Here is a 22,663-nt window from a genome sequence, read left to right as displayed (position 1 = left end):
ACAAACAAGAATCCTGCTTTCTCTCTGTATTTTTGTACTTTGACAGACTTGGATTCTCTAAGAACCAGTTAGTCATGTGACGATTGATGAGCTTGGTTTTTTGCAAAGGCCACTGCCTTGAAATTGAATAAGCAGATTACATAGCCAGCTAGTCCTAGCCAAGAGGATGTGACTTTCTGAAAGTCAGGAACCCCGAAGGGTGGAGCTCTTGTCTTCTGACTGCTCATGTTTTGGGCCTTCTCTGTTTGGCCACTCATTCATTGGCGGCCGTATGGTCAGGAGACAGTGATTGGTCATCATTCACTACATTCCAAAGAACCCAAACTCCTGGGACAGTTGCTGTGCAATCATGACATCATAGAATAGTCTGACAATTCTGTCTCACCATGTTGCGAGCTAAAGAGCAAGATGAAAATGAGGAACCTTTGGGGAAAATATCCTGCACGGCGGAGATCCGGGCAGCCTTCATTCTCTCTTCCTTCGTGATCTTCATCATAGGACTCATGATCTTGTTCATTTTCAGGCTGTTCTGGAGAGTCTTCATGAAATGGAGAACTATCAAGGGAACAGGAATTATCTTGGTCAGTCTCATTCCAGACCCCTCTGTGTGATACCAGGTTTGACACACATTTGTGTTTGGCTAATGATTTAGGCAGCACTGGGTTATTTGTTTGTTTGTTTGTTTGTCTGTTTGTCTGTTTGTTTTCAGACTGATAGAGCCACCTATGGCCTGGTGCCTGTAAAGGATGGGCCATAGAGCCACGGGTCACCGTGCCAAAGTTCTCAAGTGCCAGGCTAGGTCTCCCACCCCTCCACAAAGCCCTCTACTATGAAAGCCTTTTCTGATTGACAGTGATGATGTATTCAAACTGGAAACTGCTCACTCTTCCAAGAGAGTTCATGATGTTTATGCCTCTGCTTTGAATGTTAACAAGATGGTCACTGGGTACTACAGGGCAGGCAAAAGGCAACAAGACATTGATGCCAAACACACTTGCATGAATCATTCATGCACAATGGATTTGTGCTGTCAATGTTTGCCAACTTCCCAGTGATGTGCAAACACATCCAACACAGTCATACATAGCTATATCCAGAAACCTGCACACATCCCACACACACCTGTGCTTACCTCCCAGGCATCCAAGATCAAGCTTTCAGATGCTACCCAGGGATTGTTGTATTGTTTTTTCCAGAGATCAAAGACAAGATTGATTTGTTATACCCTATGGGATCAGCTTATGTTTCTATTCTGCAAGTATTGTTTCTGTGTCTGTCAGTTTATCCACACATGGTTGTACCTCTTGAAATCTGTTTTGATCATCCCTTTTCACAATAAATATTGATGCAAAATGACAGGATTTAGTATGTCTTGGCAAAAATTTAAGGCTAATGACAATAGGGACTTGAGGTTTCTATTTGGAAAAAGGAACCAAGGTTGAAACTCACAGATCTGGTGGCAAAATGGGTTCATTCTGTCAGTGGCTATGTCTGCATGAAAGACTTGTCTCCAAATTAGGGGACCAAATCTGGGATGCTGATAATGAGTGAGGTAGTCTGGCAGATCTGGCTCTCTGGTTTCTATCTTTTTAAAAATTTTGTTGTAGTGAATAAGCGGTGCCTAGATGTTTGTATCTCTATTCCTCTGCTCCGGGACATGCTCCTTCTTCTCCACTTATGTTCATCCCGAAGTGATTGGAGAAATGTAGGGGCACGTTTGTCAATGCATGTTAACACTGCATTTCTTTTAAGTCAAGACACACTTTCAATTTCAAATATCAAACAAATGGCACAAAATTTTAAGTGGCACCTGAGTACCTGCAACTACACTGCTCTGCCTTTGAATCTTGGGAGAATTTGAGAAAAACTGAGTGACTTTTCAATAATGCATTACATTTAATTAAATTCATAGTGGTCTGTTTTGCTCCAAGTCTGTGGAAATATTGGTCCACTGGAACAATATCACTAATGTGGGTAACTGTGAAAAGTTCTGTTAAAAATTATTTTGAGAGTTATGGTTTCTCCTGCAGTATGCATCTTAATGGTTTGCCTCATCATGAGATAATTTGATTATATCTTAGGGTCAATTTGTTTTTCTGTGGATGAAAATTTAATGAAATTTTAAATGTGTGTTTCAATGTGTGCTTCATGTCACACTAACATTTCAGTTTCAGAATATTTGTTTATTTTTTGTATTTAAAATTCACAGTGACAGAGGAGAGAGCGAGAAATAGAGAGAGATAATGATCTTCCATCCACTGGTTCACTCCCCAGATGTCTGCAACAGCCAGTTATCTGGAATCCCATCAAGTCTCCCGTGCGGGTTGCAGAAGCCCGAGTGCTTGCTCATTCTCTGATGCCTTCCAAAACATATCGGTAGGGATTTGGATTGGAAGTGCAACAGCTAACACTTGAAGCAGCATGGGCTACAGAATGCCCATGTCACAAGTGGTGCCTAACCCATGGCACCGCAACATATGACATGAGAATTGAATATATATATGTATATATATATATGAAGTCAGATATACAGAGAGGAAGGGGAACAGAGAGAAATATCTTCCATCCAATGATTCACACCCAACGTGCCTGCAATGGCTGGAGCTGAGCCAAAATGAAGCCAGGAGCCAGGGGCCTCTTCCAGGCTTCCCAAGCAAGTTCAGGGTCCCAAGGCTTTGGGTCATCCTCAACTACTTTCCCAGGCCACAAGCAAGAAGCTGAATGGGAAACAGGGCCACCGGGATTAGAACCAATGGCCATATGGGATCCTGACACATTCATGGCAAGTACTTTAGCTGCTGGGCTACCGTGCCAGGCCCCTGGGTATTTCCAGACTTTATCTCAGGAATGCAATTGAGACACCACTTGTACTGGGGGCAGATCAAAGGGCAAGATGTGAATTCTGCCAACAGTCTTTTTTTTAAATATATTTTTATTTTGAATTTTGAATTATGTGATACAATTTTGTATAGGCTGGGATTACCCCCCAAACTCCCACCCCCCGTCAGATTTCTCCCATTTTGTTACAATAGTGTAGTCCTTCATAAGGAGTCATAATTCTATCAGTCTCTTATTTAAGTGTACCCCTACATTGCTGGTACAGACAATGTCAGACAGTCCAGCATCCCATTGCCTACACATGTCCAACAGTTTCATTGGGTATCCATCTTTCGTCTGGATGCAGGGATGCATGTTCCCAAGAGTATTTTAATGAGAAAAATAATTAAATGACTTAGTAACCTTGATTCCATGTAAGGTCACCTTTCCTGTAGATCGGGGAGAGAAATCCATTGGTCTTAGGGTGGCCATTTCCTGTTGGCAACTTCTTTGGTATCAGTTTGAGGTCCCACAGCTTAGTTCCCAAGAAGGATATTCAACTCCTAGAATTTTCTCACTGCTGGAGCCTAGGGAGACCATGGGATGACCCTTCCCCTAAACTTCCTTAATAATCTAACATTGAGCCAATCATTATTATTTCATCTACCTCATAGATGACTACACATTTCAAATACAGTCAGTAAAGGTACTGTATAAATGCTATGAAGGGTTATAAATTCAGCAAGATCTGATACCAGAAAAGGAATTGAAAGCCACATACAATAATTACAACTTTTCCCTCTTCCTTCCCTATTTTTGTATTTTTTTTAATGCAGGTTAGCTGGCACTGGACTCTTCCTTCCCCTTCCCCTAAGCTCCTTCCCCTGCTTTCTGTTCTGCCTTCCAGTTTCACAATTTGTGTCTTACGTGAATTTTCCAAAGTTCATCATGCTGTTGCTGGAGTGTCTGCCAACCATGTAGGAAACTGTCACTCGTTTTGTTCAGGGTTCAGTCATGTATCCCATAGCCCTAATGTAGGTACAATGAGGATTAGATCTTCCTTTTCATGGGCAGTACAAATAACAGTGATAAAAGGGTCATTGACCATATCAGGTGGTTATGAACAATTAGCCTCTTATGGATAGTTGATTAATTAATTATATCTCAAGATCTTATTACAGAAGACACAGGTAAGTATTTTTTTCATAGCTGCATAGTATTCCATAGTTTAGATAAACCAGAGTTTCTTTATCCAGTCCTCTGTTAATGGGTATTTAGGTTGCTTTCATGTTCTTATAATTGTTGATTATGTTGCAGTGAACATTGGGGTGCATTTTAGTTTCTCATGTAACAAGTCTTTTGGATATATTCCTATTAGTGGTATTGCTGGGTCATATGGTAGTGGGTTTTTAATTGCCCAAGTGTTCTCCATACTGACATCCATCGTGGTTACACGAGCCTGCACTCCCACCAGCAGTGCAATGGGGTTCCTTTTTCCCTGTAGCCTCACCAGCAGGTGTTGCTGGTATTTTGCTGTTTGTGGGCAATTCTTTCTGGCATTAAGTGGAACCTCAGTGTTGTTTTTACTTGAATTCCCCTTATTGCCAGAGAGCTTGAGCAGTTCTTTTCATGTGTCTGTTAGCCATTTGAATTTGTTCCTTTGTAAAGCGTCTGCCCATTTCCTGTGCCCATTACTTGACTGGCTTGTATGTTTTGATGTTATTGTTCTGCAATTCTTTGTATATTTTTTAAATTAGCCCTTTGTCTCTTGTGTAAGATAGAAAGATCTCCCATTTTGTTGGTTGCTGTTTTTGCTTTGTTGATTGTTTCCTTTGCTCTACAGAAACTTCTTATCTTACTGTAGTTTCATTTGTTTATTTTGGTCTTGACTTCCTTTGCTTCTGATGATTTTTCTAGGAATTCTATGCCTACATCTCTATCTTGCAGAGTATTTTCAACTTTTTCTTCCAAACGTTTGATGGTTTCTGAGTGTTGGCTTAGATCTTTTATCCATTTAGGTTTGATCTTTGTGTATGGTGAACGGTGTGGGTCTTGCTTTTTATTTCTGCAGGCTTTTGGCCGATTGTCCAAACAGCATCTACTGAAAAACCCTTCCTTTTTTCCCCAGATTGTTTTCTTTTTTATTGTAGAAAATTAGATAGTTGTGTACTTGTGGGTTCTCTTCTGGATTTTCTATTCAACTCCATTGATGTACCTCTCTGTTTCTGTTCTAGTACCAGGCTGTTTTGATAACTGCTGCTTTGTAGTATATGTAAAGATCTGGGATTGTGGTTCTTCCCACTAGGTTCTTATTCTTCAGGACAGTTCAGGCTATTCGTGGTTTTTGTATTTCCAGATGAATCTTTGGATCCTTTTTGCCAGCTCTGTGAAGAATGTTCTTGGCAGTTTGACTCACCAGGGTTTGGCTGAGTCCCTGTTTGGTCCAGGTTGTATCCATCTCTGCCAGTTCAGGCTGCAGGTTGCCGTTGTGAGAGTTTTTTTCTCCTCATTACTTTCTTGCCTGTGTCAGTTGTTTTGTTTCTGCTTACTCTGGGGAGCTTTGGACACCTTTAGCTACAATTCTGCACTTCCTGCTGTCTCCTCTGCTTAATTCTTTCCCTCTCTTCACACTCAGCTACACCAACCTTCTGCAGTTCACCATCCTCTCCGTCAGACTTTCTTCTCTCTTAAACCATCACCTGATGTTGCTGTGCAGTCTGTGTTCTTTGCTGGTGTATTGATGGAAAGTGTGAGGACACTCCCAGAGAAGAAATAATTCCTCCCGACCCTGTCTTCACCGTGAGGTCTGTTGGAAAGGCCAGGGACTGAGGCTAGGAAAAAAAGGCACACAAGTGAAAACTGCAGAAATGAGCATGCAGAAACTGTGCAGAAAGCAAGGAAATGCACTCCCACTGCAACTCATCCTGTGGGATCCTGAAGTAGCCCCGCAGGCTTCCCGGGGCGGAAGAAGACACCATTGATTCTAGCTTATGCAGGAGGCTCCATCAACGGACATATGAGAGATCACCCTCCATGCGGTAACCCCACTCACTCTGCCAATCCTTCTTGCTTGTAGGAACTCTTCACATCGGGTACCATTGACAGCAACCCATTAAGAAGACTTTATTTTAGCGACCTATTCCGTGATCGTATAGAAATGCTACTTTCTGCACAGACCGTTGTGGGCCAAGTGCTGGTAAGTCTAACCAACTTCATTTCAGAGCATTATCACGAGCCATGGGTTATAACTTCTTCAGCCTTCTCTGGGCCACCACCACCTTACAAAGGGCCTCCCCTGGACATTGCCGCGTTTATACCTCTGTTCTCCATGGTTTCCCTGGAGCCAGCAAATTGACTTAGTATTCCATACATTTATATGCTACACTGATGGAAAGAGCCTAGAGTGGGGTAGAAGTTACACACCTTTTGTAAATGAGTGGCACATCAAGGCTAGAAATATATTATGCACTAAAATAGATGACACAGAAAAATTAAAAGCTGGTGATACGTGTTATTGATGAGTAAACTAATTTGGCCTGAAATGTGCCAATGGTTTCTCTTCTGGTGATTCCAGTAGCATGTGTCCCTTCACTTGACAAACTTGCTGCTTCCTTTGAGTTACCTCCATGGTATTGCTGATTTTACCAAGGACTTCCTAGTTTAATCCTAGTGACTTAGACACGTTTAAAACTCAGCTCAGGTGTCGTTTCCTCTGGGAATCTTAGCTTCCCTTCATTTCGGCTGACATCCCTCCTGTGGTTTCTAAGAGATCTGCTGAACACCATGTGCTGAGAGCTACTTGGAAGAGCAGACTGTTTCATAAAATGTGTTCTGTATCCATTGTCTGAAAATGGCAGATGCCTTACAAATGAGTATTGCAGCAATCATCACAGCTGGAGGCCTTGATCTAAAGCAATGGGATCTGTAACTGACGGGTGCATGGTGCCATCTAGTGGTGAGTATAGGATCGTGCAAGCTGGAGCACAAACTGCTTTTGACAAGAAACAAAATCAAGGCTCTTACCTAGTTACTGTTTAATTCTGATGTAAAGTTTGCTTGAATGTCCAAAAGTAAAACTGCTTTCAACCACGTGGTACAGAATGTTGGAATCATCCAAGAAAGCTCTCCTTTTTGTCTACAAAGTTTTTGTCTCTGTGCTTGAGAGTCCTCTTTTTATGAACTGTGACAGAGGGTTTCATCATTCTCTGATGATTAAGATTGATGTTTGACAATGTGAGAATTCAGGTAGGCATAGTGTGTTCAGTGTCGCTAAAGTGAGGCAGAAAGAAGTTTGTGACATCCCCCTTGTGGCATTGCACCTGGATAGTGTGTGTGTGGAAGGACTGATTACAGGTTTTATATCAAGACAAATCACTTCCTTATTGAAGACAAATATGTCCCTTCAACCTGGAAAAGCTTATGATTATCTGTATGAACTACCAGGAGGCTAGAGTTTATGTTAGATTAGAATAAATACCCCAGGGCTCGGCACAGTAACCTAGTGGGTAAAAGTCCTTGCCTTGCATGCAGCGGGATCCCATATAGGTGCCAGTTCATGGCCCGGCGACCCTAGCTCCCATCCAGCTCCATGTTTGTGGCCTGGGAAACATTTGAGGATTGCTCAAATCCTATAGACCCTAAACCCACATGGGAGACCCAGAAGAAGCTCCTGGCTCCTGGCTTTAGAACGGCTCAGCTCCAGCCGTTGTGGCCACCTGGGGAATGAATCAGTGGAATGAAGATCTTCCTCTATGTATCTCCTCTCTGTATATCTGACTTTCCAATTAAAAATAAATAAATTAAAAAAATTTAAATAATAGAATAAATACTCCAGCATTGAAAGACATAACTTAGACCATTAGAGCGTTCAGTCAAGTGAAAGAACCGGAAAAGACTACAAAGGGCTTAACGATTTTGTCTTTTCCAGTAATCCTCCCTCCTTCCTTTGAGACTTCTCTCTCTCAACCCATCAGCCTCAAGCTGGCAGGGAAGTAAGCACAGCAAAATATATTGGGGGGTCTTGGCCTCCAAGGATCTTAATTCCTAGTGGGTCTAGAGTTGATACACACATGCATATATAAAGAAAATAAATTCAGGTAGGGAGCAAGGCTGGGAAGGAAATCTGGGTGATGTGGACTTTGTGCTCCCATGGTGAACTCTGTGTGAGGGCCTTTCCCGGGTGCATATCCTGCGCTGTATGTGCGTATACGACATGCGTGTCTGCACTGACGGTAGCATCTTAGCACAGATGCCTCTTGAGCGACCCTGTTTCCTGAGTTATACACTGAGGCTCGGCAGGCCAGGACACCACAATGTCTTGGGGCTGGAAGAGGGTGCAATTCTGCCTGTTTTATTACAAACAATCAAAAAATTAAAAACTACAGCAAAGACATAAATGAAAATCATTACTCCAAAAATCCAGCTTTAAGGAATTAATAGATGCTAAAGGAAAATAAAATTAAAAGAAAAAAAAAACCACTGATAGTAGCAGATTTAGTTTACTTGCCTGGTAATAGGATATGCTAAGTAGAATATTAATGACTATTGTAAGCATGACAAAGGCCCACGTAACATATTTAATAACAGGGAGTTAATTGCAATAAAGCAATTTCATGTGTTTATATTTTACTTTTTTATTGTTAACATTTTATGATACAGTTCCACAGCCCCTGGGATTTCCTTTAACCACTCTCCCAATTCCCTCTTCTGCCCATGGAGTTCCCCTATATTATTACTATAGTATAGTTCTTCATAAACAGTCCTATGTCCATCATTGCGGGCATGGACAATTGTAAGGAGTCTAGCATCCTATTGTCAAAATATGGTTAACAGTTTCATTGGAACTCTATGTTTGATCTGGAAGTAGAGATGCATACTAGATTGTATCTTCGTATCTGCATGTGAGAGTCTCCATTACACCGTTACCATACATCCCCTTAAATAAAAGTCACAATACAAAATCAACAACAGAAAGAAAAATAGAAATTTACAATATGAGGTTAAACAACATGCTACTAAATGACTGATGTGTCGCTGAAGAAATAAAAGAAAATCAAGAACCTTCTTGAAAAAAATGATGGTACTATATGATCTATGAGCATGATGAATTGAATGAGAAAGTGTTTTGAAGAAACGAAACTAAAGAAAAAAAATCCATGATTTATAGTTTCCACTGATCTTTGCTGGTGATCTATGTCTTCTGTAGGCAACAAATAGATGGGTTTTCTTTTCTAATCCAGTCTACTTATCTATGAGGTTTGAATGATGAGTTTAAGCCATTTAGATTCAAGGTTAATATGAATGGGTGGTAATTTAGCGATAGATTGTTAATTGGTTTAATCTTCTGTTATTATTTTACTGGGATGTTCTTCACATTTCCTTTTGGACTTGGTGGGTTTTTGGCTATTCTTCTCTGTCAAGTACGTCTTTAAGTATCATTTGTAGGGCAGGTTTGGAAGAGACATTGTCTTTTAACTTTTCTTGACTGTGGAAGAATTTTATTTCATTTTCAAAGACAAAGGAAATGTTTTTGATCTACAAAACATAAAATTGGAAATAAAGCAATTCATTACCCCCGGTGACCATTCTTGGTAGTGAGTAATAGAGTGACTGGTTGATGGAAGCAGTGGGGTAAAATTAGATCTGAATTCAGTCAGCCCATTGATCTGTCTGCAAACAGGGACACAGCCTAGAGGAAGAGGAGGGAGCCGGAAGTCCTAATGCTTCTCCAGGGTCTGTAACTGTGAGAAGTTCTCCAACTTTCCCAGGAATTGTAACCTAAGACAACTCCTGCTGGGGACGCCTCTGCCAGTTTTCCATCCCCTCTGATTTATCACCACATGTTTTATCTAAGAAAGTTACTGTCATCACATCCTTTTGGCCAATGAAGCAACTACGATATAGACAAGGAGTAACATAGAAAATGTAAACTAGAAATGAAACTATCCTGTATTAATTTCAGGGGGAATCAATAAATAATATGTGAAAGTATTAACATAATATATCATTATATGACTCAAGTGTACAGTATATCTGTGCCTAGCACATTTGCTTTTATTTTAAAATATTAACATAAATATATTGATATTTATCAACATTTCATAAATAGGATAACTCAGTGATTATATCCATAAACATTAGAAGACTAGTATTGATAGCTAACAGTCTATCATTCTGGCAATAAGAAATATTCATAAAAAAGATGTATTTGATGGGCCCGGCACCGTGGCCTAGCGGCTAAAGTCCTCGCCCTGAATGCCCCGGGATCCCATATGGGCACCAGTTCTAATCCCGGCAGCTCCACTTCCCATCCAGCTCCCTGCTTGTGGCCTGGGAAAGCAGTCGAGGATGGCCCAGTGCATTGGGACCTGCACCCGTGTGGGAGACCCAGAGGAGGTTCCAGGTTCCCGGCATCGGATTGGCGCAGCACCGGCCGTTGCGGCTCACTTGGGGAGTGAATTGTCGGATGGAAGATCTTTCTCTTTGTCTCTCTTCCTCTCTGTATTTCTGACTTTGTAATAAAATAAAATAAAAATAAATAAATAAATAAAAAGATGTATTTGTTGAAAGCCTTCCTTTCATTTGACGGATTGTGTATATTTTTACTAATCATGGAAAATCATCAGCTTTTAAAATACTATGTTGCTTTAATCAATTTTGTCTTACTAACAATTACAATTACTATCCAACCCAGGGAAAATTTATAAAATAATACTTACAGACAGCTACCAGGAACTTTAGATCCCCTTTTAGTTTCTTGCCCCTCTACTGAGATTTCAAGCCTATTCCCCACTTCTTCATTTGGCTACCATTTGTTGCAAGTGTGTTAAGCAGTAATTGCTACTTCAATGTGATGCTTTACATTATAACCAGGATGATCACACAGCCAAGCCTTTTTGGACTGTTCTAGTTTTATTGTGAACAAATTCTCTTGCATTTTTGAGGTGTATATATCTGTACAATAAGTAACACAAAGGGACTTCAAAACATTTGAGAAAAATCAATTCTATAATTGTATATTTATATACTTATATATAATTACATAATTATATAATGATACTCTATATTATATCTATATTATAATATAGTATAATTATAATTTACCTAGATATAGATATGCTTGAATGTGTATTGCAGACTTCATCTACTCACATACTCAAATATACCTATATATGTGTGTAATTATTATCATTTTTCCTTTTAAACAGTATCCATGTTTTTTCTACTTAACACGCTTTGTTTCTTTTTTTTGGGGTAAGATTTCTTTTTTAAAAAGGCAGATTTACAGAGAGCAAGATCTTTCATCTGCTGGCTCCCCAAATGGCCACAACAGCTGGAGCTGAGCCAGTCCCAAGCCAGGATCCAGGACCTTCTTCTGGATCTCCCACATGAGTGCAGGATCCCAAAAGATTTGGGTCATCCCCTACTGTTTTCCCAGGCCACAAGCAGGGAACTAGAATAGAAGTACAGCAGCCAGAACATGAATTAGAGCCTATACGGAATTGCAGCACTTACAAGTCAATTGAACTACTGCACTGGACCCTTCATTTCTCTTATTCCCATTCTCCAGTTTTAACGAGTGATGCTACTGTGCCCCATGATACACCACCACCAGTTCAGCTTGAGATTTTCCTAATAAATTTTCACTAGTGTTAAAATCACTTCCTTTCATTTTATCTGGCATGCCACCCCAAGCTCAGGGACAACGGTTGAATGGGTCTTCAGAGATGTTTTGGTAAGTGATTCCCAAAAGACATATTTCTTCTTTACAAGCAGTCAGGGCAAAGTTCTGGACCAAGGAAGAAGAGGTAGATAAGCAATTAACTCAATCCTTCTTATAAAAGCCTGTTCTTGAAAAGAAACCTCCTAAAGGCACAGGTGTAATCGGCATAGCAGCAGCTCCTGTTGCCTCCTCTGCATCCCACCAGCACTGGTGCCCTAGGCCTGAGCCATCTCAAGTTCTGCACTTTCTGCTAGTCAAGGGTCCTAGTGTTGCAAGCACCCAGCAGTTCAACACCCCACTGCCAATCTACATGAACTCCTTCCCCAGGCATCAGTAAACAAAATCTTCAAGGCGAAAGCAGCTGATCATCAAGGGCCACAGGAACAAGGGAAATGGCCATCCTTGAGAATGCCAGACAAGCCACCCAGGCTGATCGCCAGGTGTGACTTTTCAGTGCAGCACTGAGTTGTACCCAATGACTGCTTAATATTTATTAATTGGCCACCTTTCCATGACTTCCCTGTATCTGTGACATGAGGGATGTCTCTTTCCATCACCATGTTGGTGAACCTACTGATTACTGCATGTTCAGCTTCATCTAGCTGCCTTCCTTGACTCTGGTTGAGCTTCCCCTGGGGGCAGCTCTGCCCAGTTGCTGGTGGTGGTATTCCTTGTCACTCCCCTGGATTCGGGATGATCAAGGTTTCACTACCATTGAGCAGCAAGGAAGCAGTTGTTGCAAAGCACCTGCTGCATGCCTCATCGGCCACCTTCCCGCAGCCTTCATCCTCAGAATAGTTGTCTTGGTTGGAGTCATGTTTCCTGCTTTGTGAATCAAAACGGATCAAATTTTTCTTCAGAGCCTTTTACCAACCGTTTCTCAAAGTCTCATAGAATTTTACAAGTAACATTCTTGTTTTCAGTCATGCCTAATTCATCTTCTAAATTGTTTTGCATTTTAACTTTGATTTCTTCTTGGAGAGTAATAATCTATGTCGTAGAGGATTGTTGCGTATTTTTTATGATTTCCCCCCTTCTCTTTGGAGGAGGACTATTCTTTCTACTTCATTAGGAATGTGTGGTTTGCAAATAACTGCTTTTACGATTTTTACTTTATTGAATTGAGGAAGTGTTTGTTCTCTTATGTGATCAATTTTTTCCACAATTTAGTGGATATGTATTCACTGTTGATATGCAGGCAGCACTGACTGCTTTGTTTATTTTCTGTGTCCTCCACTATTTGATGAATGACTGAAAGGGTCATGCCAAACACCTTTGCTTATGATTTATCTTTTTTGGTATCTTTCATTTCCCACGGAATGCTGTGTTCCTATGTAGCAGCAATCACTGCATATAGTTACCTTTGAGTCGTCTGTGTTGTTCCTTCTGCCAAAGCAAATTATCATTTCCACTGCTTTACAGCATGGACTCCCCTGCTTCCATTTTATTAGTACTTGACTAGTATGCTGTTGGCCAAGTTTTTTCCATATTGTATTCTTTCATGTGTGTCTATTATAAATGTCATGAAGATGGATTTTGTTCTTGCATTGATTTAAGAATACATTCACTTTTTATTTACCAAGGAACTTTAATCATCCTTCTTGATGATGATCCATTGTATTGCTATTTATAATACTTAAAATTCAATTTCCTGCATAATGGGAGATCTGAATCTCAATGGCTTAGACAAAATTGTAGATGGGCAGTCAGAGGACAAGGAAACTCAATGGGTATCGGCTCCACTACTGAGACCTCTGTATGGTCTCTTATTGTACTGAAGAAGCAGCATTACAGAGAACACACAAAATCTTGAGAGATACGAGTTCAAACAATGAGTCCTCCCTCCACTTCTACTTCAGGAAAGCTCCTGGATTTCATTAATAACCTTTACTGGAATGTTAATTTCCCTGTCACATTCCTTCCACACTTGGTCCCATATGTTTCTGTTGCCCCTCTCTGCATGGCTTGTTTGGCGTGACCCCCTCCCTCAGATGTCACCAGAAACACTAGGAGACCCAGGGAAACATTTAATCTGGTCTGTTTACCTCGTTCTTGGGAGGCCCTTTCATGTATTTCCACTGCCTAATGCTCATAATTTCTTGCACTTTTCAATTGACTGGCAGTTTCTTAACATCTATTGACACCTACAAATTGAGGTTTAGATTTGCAGTGGTGTAAAACATCTGGCCTCCAGGCTGTGTAACAGCAGTAAAGCCATTTGGTCCAGACCTGCCAAGGCAATCGCAGAAGGGACTCAAACTCCAATGCATTTATTATAGCAGGGTAATTTCTTCTTTTTTTTTTTTTAAAGATTTTTTATTATTATTGGAAAGCCGGATATACAGAGAGGAGGAGAGACAGAGAGGAAGATCTTCCATCCGATGTTTCACTCCCCAAGTGAGCCGCAACAGGCCGGTGCTGCGCCGATCCAAAGCCAGGAACCAGGAACCTCTTCCGGGTCTCCCATGCGGGTGCAGAGTCCCAAAGCTTTGGGCCGTCCTCGACTGCTTTCCCAGGCCACAAGCAGGGAGCTGGATGGGAAGTGGAGCTGCCGGGATTAGAACCGGCGCCCACGTGGGATCCCGGGGCTTTCAAAGCGAGGACTTTAGCCGCTAGGCCACACCGCCGGGCCCAGCAGGGTAATTTCTAAGTTGATCCTTATGTAATGAACCTTAGCAGAAAGAAAATATTCCCCTTCCCACCTTCATTCCCCACAATGTCACTTATGAGTTGTTTCTCCTCCAAGGATACCCCTGACTGATTATCCACTAACTTAATGGGAATGCTTTGCAACTTTTCCTGTGGAGATCAAAGACGCAGTGAAGTTTCTCTGCTCAAAAATAAACATGACGGGTGTTGCTGGGGCCAGCAACCCCACATGCCAGGCTTTCTCTTGGTGGGATCTCACAGCTGATTTTCTCCACTGACATTCCAAGGTGCCTCTGAGAAACAGAAGCTGCTGCTGTTGCTAACCAGAGGACCCTTTCCAGGAATTTGTTGGCTTCGGGGTGGCTCCTGCAGGCTGCTGCTTGCTGAAGGACTCCGTTCTGCCATCCACAGGCTCTGCAGCTCAGAGGGCATCTCCAACCCCAGGAACATCTGCAGGTCCTCACACAATGGGCTTCCATTTCTGCCTAATTCCTTACACAGGGCTCACAAGCAACAAGCTCTGATTGTCCTCTGTTGACTTATGAAATACTTTTTCTGTTAATTCTTGTTCCTTCATGATTTTCTACAGCATGACATAAGGACTCCTGAGTTTCAGTAAAACTAAACTTTTCTTCTTTAGCTTATGGTTGTTGGTCATTCATTTTCTTGGTTTATAGAATAAACACCTGATATGCTAACCCTTGGCAGAATCTGTTGAAGTGTTATATATATGTGCATCTCTTTCTGGATTTAGGAAGAAAAGGGAAAATAAATTTCATAAGTAGAAATTCAAAAGATTTAATGAAAAGCAATTAATAATGATCAATGTATTAAATATAAGGAAATCAATGCATTAGATATCAGTGTATAAGAATAAGATAAGCAGGAGTAAGTGGCAGATGTGTAATTACCTGAAGCTAACCTCAGCAGTCATGGAACCTGCCAATGATTTTCCTGCCAAGCAAGAAGGCTGTAAGCGGCATTTTTTAGATGACAGCCTGCTAGCCCTGTCTATGTTCCAGACCAGATAAGTTGACATTTTGCAAGGACTGAGTTTCTTCTTCTCATATGTAGCACTTCCTCTCCTGTCAAAATTCTCTCCTTTAGGGTGGATCTGTTAGGGATATTTCTTCCATAGTATCTTGGGCAAGTCAAACCTAGGATCTTTATCCAGTGTTCTCCATTGTTTAGCAAGTGATAAAGGACATAATGCATGGATAAGCACTGAATAAATGTTTGGTAAGCTCCAGGAGAACAAAGGAAAAGTTCTAAAATGTATGGGAGTTATAATTGCACAAATAAACTAGGCCCATGTTTCATTTATTCAGTGATTGGTAGAAGTCCAGTATATTTTCCCCAAGTAATGACTGAATAAATCCTCATAGGTAAATAAACCGTTACAAATACACAGGCCAGGTAAAAAGAGAAAATGCAAGTCCTCTTCCTCCACCACTGCAGCAACAATGTGCACACTACAATTAAAAAAAAAAGTACTGTTGTTTTATTTGTTCGTGTCGGCAAAATGAAGTACACTTGCCCCTTTTTTGTGCTTCCAGATGATCCTTGTCTTTGTGCTAAGCATTGGGTCTCTTATCATCTATTTCATCAATTCCACCGAGTGAGTACAATCTCTTTCCTCACCCTCTCAGTCACTTGCTCAGCTAACTTCAAGGCTTTTACTCTGGCAAAGACACACACACACACACACACACACACACACACACAAGCTCTTAAAGAATGCTAGGTGCTCAGCTTCCCCAGTAAGCACTCAGCTTCATTTTGCCAGAGAGGTGTGTGTTTCTCCTGCATGCTGCCATCTTCCTCACAGGAGGGTGGAAGTGGTGACCACTCTTAGGTTAAGAGGAGATTGAAAGAAGTAGAGAGCAGCTTTTAGGATAGGGTAAAGGGTTTTATCAATCAGAGGAGAGAGTCTGTCGGACTGCTCCCTGGTAAGAGATGGCCTGGGAACCATTTTCACTTGTTGGAGTGACCACCTGGGGGAAATGGCAGTCCAACATATACAGCACTGGGCCTTTTTAAGTCTTAGGCTCAAGGGATGGGGGAAGGTGGCAGCTCCTCTGTTTGTGCGTGTTTGTGACATGTAGCAGGGCGCTCATCATGGCTGTTTCTTCTGTGCAGAAACAAAGTTAGGGTGTTCTTCCACACAGAAATGAACTTAGGGTGACTCTGCACTCCAAACATTTTAGGATGAGCGTGTCCATTGTTACCTCTGCAGGATGATGGAGTCACTTCTGCTCTGCACAACCTAACGACCTCAGCTTTGCTCTAGGGCTTTCACCACTCTGAGCCCCCCACTCTCATATCTGCACCTGGGCCCATTAACATCTTCAGATACCTTGGGTGTCAAAGCAGAAGTTCTGTAGTAGCTTCGAGGATTTCTTAGAGGTTTCCAAAACCTTGAAAGATTTTGGAAAGGATAATGCTAAGTCACGCTCTTGGGATAAACCCATAGATTGTTGTCTGCTCCTGTTGAAGTCACTCTCCTTTTCAATGGTTAGATTATTCTTTTTGACAAACCCCAGTCTAATTGCACTGCATGTCTCCTCTCTGGTAATTATACTGGACTTCCAGCCAAACGGAAGGGATACAACAGTTAAAATATCCTAAAGCAAGAAGAGCCACATAGTTTCTCAGGGTCCAAATATCTTTGATACAATTTAAATAGAACCATGAACACTAAGAAAGAGATGGCAGATGATTCTCCCATTATTTTTTAGTCCTCTGGAATGTCTAATCATTTACACTTATCTAGAATTCTACTCCCAAGAGAAAAGCAATTTCCTTGGGATCTGAACATTAGTGTGTGGAGTGACCATTCATGAAAGATAAATAGAAAATCATCTGTTCTATCCTTTTTATTTGGTGTTATAGAGCCATAGTTTTATAATATTTATCTTCATAAATCTGTCCTTGTTTCTTTGGCAGCCCTGTAAGAAGCTGTTCTTCATACCAAGACAAAACCATCCCTTTTGATTTGATTATCAATGCCTTCTTCAGTTTCTATTTTGGGTTGAGAGTAAGTACCTTTCAGAAGTGGGAATGAACCCCAAACCGCAGTGCAACAGATATCTGTTACATTTTCAGGCTATACAGATGGGGAGTCTATGCTCTGAACTGTGAAATGGACAAAAAGGAAAAAAATCTATCCTACAGTTGGAACTACAAGCTGAACCAAATAATCCAATGCAATTGAGAATGATTTCATTGTTAAATATCATCAGCCTATCATAATATCTACCGTATGCATTGACATCTATCACTAAGAAAGCTTTAACAATAATTAGCAGCTGACAGAATTAACAAATATCAAAAGTAGAGATTTCGTTTGCTCCATTAGTGGTATGTTGCACTGTGTAACCATATAAAGTGTTTTTGTACCCTTGTTTAATTTTGCAACCCACACTTACTAAATAGTTCTATTATCCCACAGCTGTTTATTAAATCCCGATTCTAGACCTACATTTACCCATTCCAAGTTTCTAGAAGACTGTACTTACACAGTGTACACACACACCCACATACACACAACAGTACAAAAACTGTGCAAAAAGGAAATTGAATTACAACAAACATTTTGCAGTTCATCCAGAATTTTCAAACTATAGCTTCCATAAGCATTTTGGAGTACCTCTCTGCATATGAATGTGTATAAAATGTGCTTCATGTATATCCATGTATTATTAATATGTATAAATGTATGACACAAAGATATTTCAATAAATTCATGTGAAACAGAATTATAGCACAAGTTTAAATGTTTTAGTGTTCAACATCTTGAAATCCATGCATATATGTATCTTTACAAGTCAATAAAATTTCTTGTTTTAGAAAAAGATTTGACTTGAAAGTCAGTTACAAAGACAGAGAGAGGAAGAGACAGAAAAGCGCTTCCACTTGCTTGTTCACTCCCCAGATGCCAGCAACAGCAAAAGCTGAGCTGATCCAAAGCAGGATCCAGGAGCATCTCTCCCACATGGGCCCACGACTTTGATTATTCTCCATTGCTTTCTCATGTCGTAAGAAGGGAGCAGGATCAGACATTGGATCAGCCAGGATTTAAACCAGTGCCCATACGCAATGTCAACTCTTACAGGGAGAGGACTAGCCTAACATGCCACTGCACCGGTCCAGTCAATAAAATGTCTTCTTATGAAAAAACTAAGCATGGATTTCAACTTTTGCTGTATCAATAGACTCATCATTTAATTCAATTTTTTCACAATTCTCTTTAAAATACTATCATGTACATGTCCACAACTTTCCTTTAACACCTGTTCAGAACATACTTTTCATCAGAATCTCATTTTGATAGCAGCCTGTCATTTTCTGGAAATGCTTGCTTAACCTAATTAGGAAAGTTCATAAATTTAGGTCCTTCCACCCAAGCTGCTCAGGAATTGTACTTTGGCACTGGGGTTTATCCTAACTTACATCTAAACCATGGTGCTCACCAAGAGGGGGTACTGATGTATCTAATTTTGTACATAGTTCACTTCCAGGAAGGTCCAGAGTGAAGTGCTAGTGTCAAGAACTAGTCAGTAAAAAAAGACTGTGTTCCTTTGGTGAGTTCCCTTCAAAGTGCAGCCTTTATAACTACATAGGCATTGACAGATCTGTGTAATGCATGTAGCATTGTATTTCTGTGAAACAGAAAGAGATCAAAACCTCAATGCATGAATGAAAGGTGACTGAATGATGCCATCACTTATGCTCACTTTAAAATTCTTGAAGAGAAGGGAGTTTGAATATTCTGTTTCCCTTTCATAGTTTTTAGCAGCTGATGACAAGATCAAGTTCTGGCTGGAGATGAATTCCATTGTAGACATTTTTACCATCCCACCAACATTTATTTCTTATTATTTGAAGAGCAATTGGCTAGGTGAGTGTTTTGTGGCTACTAAGTGATAACATCTGTAAAATATTTCAACAATCTTTGATTTTTTTTTTCAATACTTAAGTGCCATGCAAAAACTCCTCAACCTTGCTTGGGTAGTTTCGTCATATATTTGCAGAAACGACTCTCAAGACCAAGCCCTGTTCCTGGTAGACTCTAGGTGACCAACAGTAGTTGTTGGGGTGAATGTACACCCAACCTGTGAGGAAAGACCCCCAAAAGCTGCCTTTACAAGGCATCTTCATGCTGGAATCCCAAAAATGCTGGAAGACGTGAGAAGGCACTCTTGGCCTTTCAAAGCTCATTGCCATGTCCAGACCAGTGTGACATGTTTGAGAATTAGGCAGTTGGTTGTTCTGTCTTCAGGACTGATGTGTTGCCAGTACTTGGGTCCTATGCAGCCTTGATCAGTTTACATGTAACTTTATGTTATTATTTATTACTTGAAAAAGGCCTTTCCATAATTTGTGACCAAACTACCTAGAGCTAAATGCAACACAAACATGAAGAAACATGCCTTAGAGATTGCAAAATCAGGAGTTGCAGTGATTTATGTGTTAAGTTGAATAGAGCAAGATGAACAGTGCTGCTTTTGTGCTCTGTGCTCTGGGCTAACTTCACCCCTCCATGAGCATAAGCACTATTGTAATTCTCCTTTTACAGATGAGCAAATTTGATATTAAGGAGATTGCCTAAAATTGTAAGGATTCTGACCAGGATTTGAACTGTGTGGCTTAAACTCTTAAATCTATAATACTGTGTTTGAACATGTCAGGGCTCAAAGTACTATGAGCCATCCCAGTTGTGATGTAATTCAGCCACGTCCTGGAGTGACCCTTTTGGCAACTTCCTCATTTTCATTGCCTTGTAGGTCTAAGATTCCTACGAGCACTGCGACTGCTAGAACTGCCTCAAATCCTGCAAATTCTACAAGCCATCAGGACCAGGTAAATGCTAAACCTGCTTCACTGCTAGTTGCTAAGAATTTGCAAATGTGAGGACTCAATCTTCAGATCAACACATTTTGCATCAGAATTTCAGTGCAAAAGTTATGAATTCTCTCTGTTCTCAAACTACTTCTCATTTACTTTCTCTAATTATGTTTCATCACACACACATTGGATGGAAACTTTGAAATTCTCTTTGTTCTTTGCCTTTAAAAAACACACCTATTTATTTTTAGTTTCAAAGGTACAATGACAGAAAGAGGGAGAGGCATAGAGAGAGACCTTCCACTCATTAGTTCACTATGTTTGCAGGAGCCAGGAACTCCATCTGAGTTCCTCATATGGGTGATTGGAACTGACACACTGGTGCAATCATTTATTGCCTCCCAAGCTGAAGAGCTGGATTTATATAAGCAAAGTACCTAAGATTTGAGCTAGCACTCTAATAGGTGTTTATGCACTTCAAATAGCAGTGTAATCCAGTGCATCACAATGCCCCCTCCAATTGATTTTTAAAATGAGAGTGTGGAGGCCAGTGCTACCTGCTCAACTGGCTAACTCTCTGCTTACAAGCATCAACATCCCGTATTGCTTCATGTCTCAGCTACTCCACTTCTAATCCAGCTCCTTGCTTATTGCCTGGAAAAGCAGCAAAAGATACCCCAAATTTGGAACCCTGGACAAGCATGAGAGACCTCGTAGGCTCTGGCTCCTGGCTTCAGATCAGCTCAGCTCTGGCCATTGCAGCCAATTTGGGGAGTGAAGCAGCAGATGGAAAAACTTTCTCTCTGTACCTCTCTCTATAGATCTGCCTTTTCAATAAAAAAAATTAACCTGTAAGAAAAAGAGTACAATATATAAGCCCATTTAAGTCTTTGTTCTGTGTCCCTGCACCAGACATTCATGCATACACATACACAATTACATACAAATGAAATCATTTCAAAGGTTTTGGTTCTATATATTTTCTGCATATTGTTTTTCATAAATCATGCCCATCCTGGCTAAGTAAAATAAACCTTTTATCATCTTAGGAGTATAGGGCCATGGCTCTGGGTGTAAGCATTGTGCTGTCCATTATTATCACTGAACTATTCTCTACACATGGGGTTAACCATACATCTCCCCTAAACAACAAAAATTCAAAGTATTTTTAAAATTATGATTTATTATATATACTTTATTATACGATATATTATATATAAAATATATAACAATTTTATAATATTGAAACATAATATTTTAAAGTTTTAAGCCAGATCATGCAACACTTAAAAATCTCCAAAGCCTATACTTTCTCAATAGAAATGGCACATAATATTGGCCAGGTGGATTTCACTGCCAAGTGCCAGAAGGTTATGGGGAATCCTGGGAGGGGAAAGGCTGCACTTGCGTGACAGGTGGCCCTGGCTGAAAACCACAAGGTTTCCAGCTGAGCTCCAAGGTTTGTTGGGAAATAGGAGAGCCTCTGCTTATTGCTCCTTTTTCAACGACCTTTCAGTGATTTCCAGAAATGGGAACAAACTCACATCCCTGTGACTTACCTTAAACTTCATTTTGCCAGTCTACACTCAGAACCCCTTACATAATGTGTTTTGCACCAATAGTTTAGATAACATACCGACCTATTAAATCCATCTTACATGGGTCCACCTGGCAGTACCTCACTAAAAGCTTCAATATCAGGCTAACAAATGCCACCACAAAATCCAAACTTTAGAAGGAGTGTTTGTGGCCAGGGGGTTTCAGTCTGTGTTTCTCAAACTCTGTAATATGAGCATGAATGAAGTAGAAACATTTGTGTAGTGCAAGATGCCTAGACTGGGCTGTTGCCAGGTGTGAGAGAGATCACACTGAACCCAAGTGTAGGATGTTAGGAGGAGTCTTTATTTCCCAAGCTTGCTGGCAGCAGCTCCCACTACATACACTCCAGGAGCTACTGCATCCAGCTGCCAAAGTCAGGGGTTTTTAAGCTCTCATCCTCCAATCAGATTGAGAGTCATGCAATACAAAGTTTCAGGCAGGAGGGGAGTTACCAGGGACCAAAGTTACACTTAACTAAGGTAAGGTAGCACAATAGGGGGTAGGAGAGGCCAGGTACACAGAGCCTATGAAGAAATTTCCACATGGTCAGGTGTGAGTTGTGCAAAAGGCAGGAGCAGGGTACACTTTTTGCACCTGCAGTTAACTTGAATGTCAGGAGGGGACGTAGGAAGGGTGGGGTGCGGTTCTGCACACTGTCCGTTGTCAAGCAGGAGTAAGCCGTCAAAGGTGGCGCCCCATTATAGGGCAGGTCCTGGACTTCTGTATTTGTCATTTGGTCCCAGGTAAGGCCATTGATTCTTGTCCATGATGCCCACTTGAAGTAACAAGGTCATAGAGGATGAGATGTTTGTGCTGCCCTAGAGCCTGTCCTACCAGAGGAAACCCGGGAGCTCCTTGTCTTTTTCTTTTTTTTTTTTCTAGTCATTCAGTGAAGTTTGCCAAACTGCTGTCAATAGTTCTAAGCACCTGGTTCACAGCTGCAGGATTTATTCACCTGGTAAGCATCTGGCCACAGTCCCTGTCATCCTTGCAGAGTCCTTGCAGAGTTCTTGCGGAGTTCTTCTTTCC

General features: G+C 40.9%; 1 protein-coding gene across 2 annotated transcripts in view; it reads left to right on the top strand.

Annotated features, from left to right (window-relative positions):
- Nucleotides 1–349: 349 nt before the first annotated feature.
- KCNU1 (potassium calcium-activated channel subfamily U member 1) overlaps nt 350–22,663 on the top strand; it is a 132,161-nt gene continuing 109,847 nt past the window's right edge. For both annotated transcript variants that reach the window (XM_058672625.1, XM_058672626.1), the window contains exons 1-7: nt 350–581; nt 5,894–6,013; nt 15,745–15,806; nt 17,135–17,225; nt 18,977–19,088; nt 19,975–20,050; nt 22,517–22,592. In XM_058672625.1, the coding sequence (XP_058528608.1) occupies nt 387–581; nt 5,894–6,013; nt 15,745–15,806; nt 17,135–17,225; nt 18,977–19,088; nt 19,975–20,050; nt 22,517–22,592 (732 nt within the window). In that variant the 5' untranslated portion in view covers nt 350–386. The remainder of the gene's footprint in view (nt 582–5,893; nt 6,014–15,744; nt 15,807–17,134; nt 17,226–18,976; nt 19,089–19,974; nt 20,051–22,516; nt 22,593–22,663) is intronic.

This window comes from Ochotona princeps, chromosome 14 (genome assembly GCF_030435755.1).
Source record: "Ochotona princeps isolate mOchPri1 chromosome 14, mOchPri1.hap1, whole genome shotgun sequence".
NCBI lineage: Eukaryota > Metazoa > Chordata > Mammalia > Lagomorpha > Ochotonidae > Ochotona > Ochotona princeps.
The sequence above is the reverse complement of the archived record's forward strand: the minus strand, read 5'-3'. Positions and strand labels throughout refer to the sequence as shown.